General features: G+C 48.3%; 2 protein-coding genes across 2 annotated transcripts in view; one reads left to right on the top strand and one right to left on the bottom strand.

The window, feature by feature from the left end:
- Window positions 1-3,040, top strand: part of LOC117441878 (caveolae-associated protein 4a-like) — a 15,841-nt gene extending 12,801 nt beyond the window's left edge. Inside the window, exon 2 of the mRNA XM_034077897.2 lies at window positions 250-3,040. Within this exon, the coding sequence (XP_033933788.1) occupies window positions 250-795 (546 nt within the window). The 3' untranslated portion in view covers window positions 796-3,040. The remainder of the gene's footprint in view (window positions 1-249) is intronic.
- Window positions 3,041-3,220: 180 nt separating this feature from the next.
- hus1 (HUS1 checkpoint clamp component) lies at window positions 3,221-6,198 on the bottom strand. Its single transcript, XM_034077898.2, has 4 exons — window positions 6,013-6,198; window positions 5,837-5,911; window positions 4,165-4,495; window positions 3,221-3,630 (listed from the first exon to the last, which is right to left on the bottom strand). Exons 1-4 carry the CDS (start codon window positions 6,025-6,027, stop codon window positions 3,548-3,550), a joined length of 504 nt encoding a protein of 167 aa, XP_033933789.2. The 5' UTR covers window positions 6,028-6,198; the 3' UTR covers window positions 3,221-3,547.
- Window positions 6,199-7,500: the final 1,302 nt, after the last annotated feature.

Below are 7,500 nucleotides of genomic sequence, written 5' to 3'. Positions count from 1 at the left end.
AATATATTTGAAAAGAATAAAAAATAATTTTTCATAATATTTGGAAATAAAAAAGTTGTAAAAACCGTAGAATAAATAAATGTTTTTAACAAATAAAATACAGATAAAGAAATTGTAATATTTTGTAATAGAAATTCTAAATATTTATAAAAAAAGTTGTAAAATCTAATATTTTTAACGAATAAAACAGAAATAAAAATATCTGTAATAAAAAAGCCTGCTCACACGTCTCTCTGTCTCCCCCTGCAGGGCGAACAGGAAGTGAAGACGGTGGCTCCGGGCATCGAACCGGCAGAACCTTCAGGCTCCGCCCCCAGAGCCGCAGACGTGGAACCGGATAAATTCGACTTCCCTCCAGAGTCTGACGAGGAGGACATGGTCGTAGAAGAAGAAACGGCCGAATCCTCCGCGGCCAAAATGAAGAAATCCGGTCTCACTCGCATCGAGAGCTTCAAAGCTAACATGAGCAAGACCCGGGAGAACCTCGGGAGCAAAGTCAACAAACTGGGAGAAAGAATCGTGACGGCCGAACGACGCCAGAAAATCCGACAATCTGGAGAACGCCTGAAGGAGACAATCAGCAAAAGTGTTCCTGCCAAGTTGAAGAAGGAAAGAACGGTGGCAGAAGGCCAAGAAGGAGCCATGGAAGCAGCCAATGAGGAGACTACTGAGGCGACCAATCAGAAGGCAGCTCCTGTGTTGCCGCCCAAAGGAAGGAAGGGAAAAGCAGTGAAGGAGAACGAGGAAGAGGCGGAGGAAGAGGTGCCGATGTACGATATGAAACAGCTGTCGTAGAAAACTGAGATCAGGAAGAGGGACTGTATTCAGAAATCAGGATCCGAATCTGAGTCGAGGCAAAGATCCAACGGGCTTCTGCGTGTTCCGGACTCGAGATCAGCCGATCGATATATCGTTTATTCTTGTTTTGCATGTTGGTGAATCCGTAACGTCTCGATGGAACGTTGTGGTTTTTTGTTTGGGGAAATGTGGAAGGTCGAATGAAGTGAAGTGTTCAAGGTGAGAGGCTGTTGGAACAAAAGGCTGACGCGTTAAATAAGTACACACGACCTGGACCTTGGAAGACGTCTTCCTAATCAAATGTCAGAAGACAGTGAAACACGTCCGTTTGAAATCTGGAAATGTCCCAAAATATTCACGAAAGACGTGGAGTCCAAGTTACTGACGAATCAGGAAGAGGGACGTCATTCAGGTTTATATATCGTTCATTTTTCTGTTTCATGTGAATCTTTCCCGGCTGTTTGCACGTTGCAGAGGTTTGTAAATCTGTCACGTCTCGATGCTGCCTTTTGGGGGAATGTTGAAGGTTTAATTTAACGCTTAATGAAGTGGAGTGTTCAAGGCGAGAGGCTGTTGGAACAAAAGGCTGGTGCATTAAATAAAGACTCTTCCTGGAGCTTTGAAGACTTCCACTCGAGCTGCAACTCACAATATGTGCATAACATGTCCATTTAAAGTCCTTAAGTGTCCCAACAGATATTTGAAGAAAGAAAGCAGCAAATCTCCATGTTCTGTTTTTAATCTGTGTAGTGAGATAGATATAAGAAAGGAGTATTTTCTGTGTTCTGGACTTGAAATATCGTTTCTTCTCGTGCTTCATGTGAACTTGGCTCACTGGTATGTTTGGTTGTTTTTGAGGGAAAATGTAAGGTTTAATTAACCCTTAATGAAGTGGAGTTAAGTGACAAAAGGTTGATGCATTAAATAAACCTGGAGCTGTGGAGACTTTCATATATTAATAAAATGTCCATTTAAAGTCCTTAAATGTCCAAAAATATTCACTTTACTACGATATTTAAAAAAAAGAAAGCAGCAAATCTCCACGTTCTGTTTTTAATCTGTGTAGTGAGATAGATATATAGAAAGGAATATTTTATAATCAGTAAAACGTTAACGAAAGTGTCATCAGAGTCCAGGTTTAAGTTATTGATTGATAAACATCCTATAATCGTATTTAAAATGAGTTTTGTATAAAGTTTTAGAGTGATGTATTTACATAAAGACTTGTAGCTAAAGATCAGTATTTTATTTTGAAGGACACTTTTTGGGTTAACACAGGAACTGAAATAAGTCTAGGTGCTTTTATTTTTGAAGGACACGCACTGTTTTGGGTCAAATCAAGAACTGGGAGCTTTTATTTTGAAGGGAATTCATTGTATGGGTAAACGTAAGAAAATAAATAAGTCTTGGGGCTTTTATTTTGAAGGACACTCAGTGTTTTGGGTAAACACAAGAACTGGGTGCTTTTATTTTGAAGGGAATTCACTGTATGGGTAAACGTAAGAAAATAAATAAGTCTAGGTGCTTTTATTTTGAAGGACACTCAGTGTTTTGGAACACAAGAACTGGGTGCTTTTATTTTGAAGGGAATTCACTGTATGGGTAAACACAAGACAATAAATAAGTCTAGGTGCTTTTATTTTGAAGGACACTCAGTGTTTTGGGTAAACACAAGAACTGGGTGCTTTTATTTTGAAGGACACACTTTTTAGGTAGATACAAGAACTGAAATAAGTCTTGGTGCTTTTATTTTGAAGGACACTCAGTGTTTTGGGTAAACACAAGAACTGGGTGCTTTTATTTTGAAAGACACTCACTGAATGGGTAAACACAAGAACTGAAATAAGTCAGTTTTTTTTATTTTGAAGGAAATTCACTTTTTGTGCAAACAGAAGAACTGACAGTGCTTTTATTTTGTTAAATACTGACATGTTTAGAATTTACTGGAATGATTATTGTGAATTGTTTTTTTCTGTCTTTTATTTTGAAGGGATCGTTTAGTTTTAGAGCTACTAACGGATCAAATCTACAAACGACGTCAGCAAGCTGGAAATAAGTCAGTTTCGTTCTGAGGGTTTTCCGCCGCACTTCTTCGGGGGGAAACCGTCTTCGATGTTTAAACAAATCACAATTTCTGGATTAGTTGGTTTTTTAGGGTTTAGATCGCGAGTGACTGCATGGCTGTAGAGACATTATGTGTGTTTGACTGTCAAAATAAAGTTCACTTGAGTCATTTCTGTAACCAACGTCACGTCTGCTTTTTTAATCCATTAAATTAAAGCTAGTTTATTTACAACAACAATAAGCTCCAAATGACTGTATTGACTCCTTTTAAGACTTTCATTAAAGTGTTGAAACTGCTTTTTCAGATTTTTCTGACAGGCCCTGAATGCACCACAACGGCCCAATGTTGACAAAGGTGAAAAAATACATGTTTCTTTATTTAATGAACATTGTTGGAGGGATTTAGCATCAAGACATCTGGCAGAAAGTAAATAAAACCGTACTAAATATCACGGCGTTACTTTGAAGAAACATATATTTGTAACACTTTTAACGCCAATCTGAATCCTTTTCAAACCCTCCGTTATAAATGGTCCTTCCTCTTCTCTGGAGGCGGGGCCGTCCAGCTTCAGGGTCTTTCAAACGTCCCAGAGACCCTCAGAGGTGTTCCTCTTTTGAGGGGTCTTCGTTCCATGTTGGGGTTTATCCGCGGCTTCACAGAGAGACGAGGTTTCCTGCAGAGTTGCTACGCCACAGCCGGGATGAAGTACTGCAGCGACACGTCCTCGTGCAGCAGGATGAGGTGCACCACCCGCTCGTGCACGATATCTGAGGGGAAGGAGGAGGAACGCTTAACCCGAGGAGCAAGAGATCGGAACATTACACAGCGTGTTGCAAGTTTCCCTGAAGCTACTTTCTAAGGACGTGACGAAGCAGAAATGACTTGTTCTTATATGCACTAATATGTTTTAGAGAACAGGTGCGAGACCTCTTCAAATGAAAGAGTGCACCACTCTCTCATGGACGATATCTGAGCGGACAATAGGAAGACGATGTACAGGCCCCATCCTCTAAGAGGCTTGCAGGGCTTGCAGGAGGGGAAGTGGGCTCAGGAGAGGCCTTCGTCTGTCCTCAGAGGCATGGAGCCTCTGCAGGGCCACAAGGGGCCACAAGGGGCCGCATGTGGTATTAAAGCACGAGTCTGTGTTGTTGTAATATGGGTGGTGGTCTTACTGCTAGAGATGTCCCGATCCGATCACGTGATTTTCAAAAGATCGGAAGAAAAAAATCGGGGATCGGGATTTTTTTTTTGTGTCGGAATGGGATCGGGAGCACAGAAGCTGATCGGACGTCCCTACTCACTGCACATGGCCTTGCTGGGGTTGACCTGCTGACCCGCGAGGAACTGCTGCAGCTTCCTGATGTCGACCCGAGTCTGAGCCATGGCCTCTGGGTCTCTGCCCGGAGAGGGGCCCCCCTGCTGAGAGCCCTCGTCCCCTGCAGGAGAGGGGCCCCCCTGCTGAGAGCCCTCGTCCCCTGCAGGAGAGGGGACACCACACGTTAGAGAGCAGCGGCGGCGGGACAGACGGTTACCCCACGGAGGGTTCCCCAGGTCCTTGAAGTGCGTGGAGACGGAGACGAGGTCCGTGTCGATCTTCAGGTTCATCTCCCCGTTCAGGTTCGCCTCCACCACCTGCACACACACACACACACACACACACACACACACACACACACACACACACACACACACACACACACAACACACACACACACATCACAACACACACCACATCACACACACACACCACACACACACACACACACACACACACACACACACACACACACACACACACACACACACACACACACACACACACATCACCACACACACACACACACACACACACACACACACACACACACACACACACACACACACACACACACACACACACACACACACACACACACACACACACACACACACACACCACACACAACACACACACGAGTATGAGAGTTTTCCCGGACACACCAAGCTGACTCCAAAGAACTGCGGGAGTGGCAATACCTCTCCTGACCAGCAGGCGGCGGTAGAGTGTATTCGTCATTCAAAGAGACAACAACCGGAAGACAGACTGCGTGATACAAACAACAACAAATAGCGTGCGTTGAATGTTCCCTCTCCAGCGAGGAGCTCACGGGGCCCCTACACACTCTAAGGGCCCCTACACACTCGAAGGACCCCTACACACTCGAAGGACCCCTACACACTCTAAGGGCCTCTACACACTCTAAGGGCCTCTACACACTCGAAGGGTCCCTACACACTCGAAGGGCCCCTACACACTCTAAGGGCCCCTACACACTCGAAGGACCCCTACACACTCGAAGGGCCCCTACACACTCGAAGGACCCCTACACACTCTAAGGGCCCCTACACACTCGAAGGACCCCTACACACTCGAAGGACCCCTACACACTCGAAGGACCCCTACACACTCGAAGGGCCTCTACACACTCGAAGGGTCCCTACACACTCGAAGGGTCCCTACACACTCGAAGGGCCCCTACACACTCTAAGGGCCCCTACACACTCGAAGGACCCCTACACACTCGAAGGACCCCTACACACTCGAAGGACCCGTACACACTCGAAGGACCCCTACACACTAAGGGCCCCTACACACTAAGGGCCCCTACACACTAAGGGCCCCTACACACTAAGGGCCCCTACACACTAAGGGCCCCTACACACTAAGGGCCCCTACACACTCGACGGGCCCCTACACACTCGAAGGGCCCCTACACACTCGACGGGCCCCTACACACTCTAAGGGCCCCTACACACTCGACGGGCCCCTACACACTCGACGGGCCCCTACACACTCTAAGGGCCCCTACACACTCTAAGGGCCCCTACACACTCTAAGGGCCCCTACACACTCGACGGGCCCCTACACACTCTAAGGGCCCCTACACACTCGACGGGCCCCTACACACTCGACGGAGGGAGAAGTGAAAGTACCAGAAAGTTGGAGAGGTTCTTCATCCTGTCGATCACGTTCTTCATGATCTTCAGAGGAGGCAGGTAGATGCTCACCTGAGGAGAGAGGAGAGAGGAGAGAGGAGAGAGGAGAGAGGACACGTTACAACACGTCTTCCCTCACGCTGAGTACTCTCGGCTCGTCCCAGGAGACTCACGTCGAAGTCGGGCATGCCGGGTTCTTTGAACTCGTGCCAGAGTCTCCGAGGAATCACTTCCACCGGGACGTCGTGGGTCACGAGGCGACTCGCGCTGGAGAGGGTCGGCTGGAACAACACAGGTCATCATTCAAGGACACGCCACAGGAGAGGGGACACCAGAGAGGGGACACCAGAGAGGGGACACCAGAGAGGGGACACCAGAGAGAGGACACCAGAGAGGGGACACCACAGAGAGGACACCAGAGAGAGGACACCAGAGAGAGGACACCAGAGAGAGGACACCAGAGAGGGGACACCAGAGAGGGGACACCAGAGAGAGGACACCAGAGAGGGGACACCACAGAGAGGACACCAGAGAGGGGACACCACAGAGAGGAGACACCAGAGAGAGGACACCAGAGAGAGGACACCAGAGAGGGGACACCAGAGAGAGGACACCAGAGAGGGGACACCAGAGAGAGGACACCAGAGAGGGGACACCAGAGAGAGGACACCAGAGAGAGGACACCAGAGAGGGGACACCACAGAGAGGACACCAGAGAGGGGACACCACAGAGAGGAGACACCAGAGAGAGGACACCAGAGAGGGGACACCACAGAGAGGACACCAGAGAGGGGACACCACAGAGAGGGGACACCAGAGAGAGGACACCAGAGAGGGGACACCACAGAGAGGACACCAGAGAGAGGACACCAGAGAGGGGACACCACAGAGAGGACACCAGAGAGGGGACACCACAGAGAGGGGACACCAGAGAGAGGACACCAGAGAGGGGACACCAGAGGAGAGAGGACACCAGAGGAGAGAGGACACCAGAGAGGGGACACCAGAGAGAGGACACCAGAGAGAGGACACCAGAGAGGGGACACCAGAGAGAGGACACCAGAGAGGGGACACCAGAGAGAGGACACCAGAGAGGGGACACCACAGAGAGGACACCAGAGAGAGGACACCAGAGAGAGGACACCAGAGGAGGAAGAATAGGGACTCTTTAAAACTCTTATAGTGAACTCAAAGCAGTTCAGAGACGTTTCCTCACGAATGATTTCTCGTTAAACCCTTTATTAGCGGTTATAAAACAAACTGTATTGTGTGTGTGTCTGACGAGTTAATCTCCAGTGTGTGTGTGTGTGTGCGTGTGTGTGTGTGTGTCTGACGGGTAACCTCCAGAGTGTGTGTGTGTCTGATAGGGTTGGGTACCGAGAACCGGTTCCGGTTCGGAACCGGTTCCAACGTTTCGATTCCAACGGCATCATTTAGAAATGTGAATTTCGGTTCCGCTTTCCGATGCCTGAGGAAATGTTCCTCGCCGCTCTCCGTAGCCGACTGTGTGACTGCGGCGGGGCGGGACACTTCCTACAGCGTACCCTGAGACCAGGGCCGGCCCGTCGCACTGGCGTTATAGATGTTCGCCGAGGGCCCAGATCTGTGAGGCGCCGCGCTGACAGCTCTGGGAGGGAACACATGTTCTGACCGTTGGGGCT

Source organism: Pseudochaenichthys georgianus, unplaced genomic scaffold (genome assembly GCF_902827115.2).
Source record: "Pseudochaenichthys georgianus unplaced genomic scaffold, fPseGeo1.2 scaffold_2087_arrow_ctg1, whole genome shotgun sequence".
NCBI lineage: Eukaryota > Metazoa > Chordata > Actinopteri > Perciformes > Channichthyidae > Pseudochaenichthys > Pseudochaenichthys georgianus.
The sequence above is the reverse complement of the archived record's forward strand: the minus strand, read 5'-3'. Positions and strand labels throughout refer to the sequence as shown.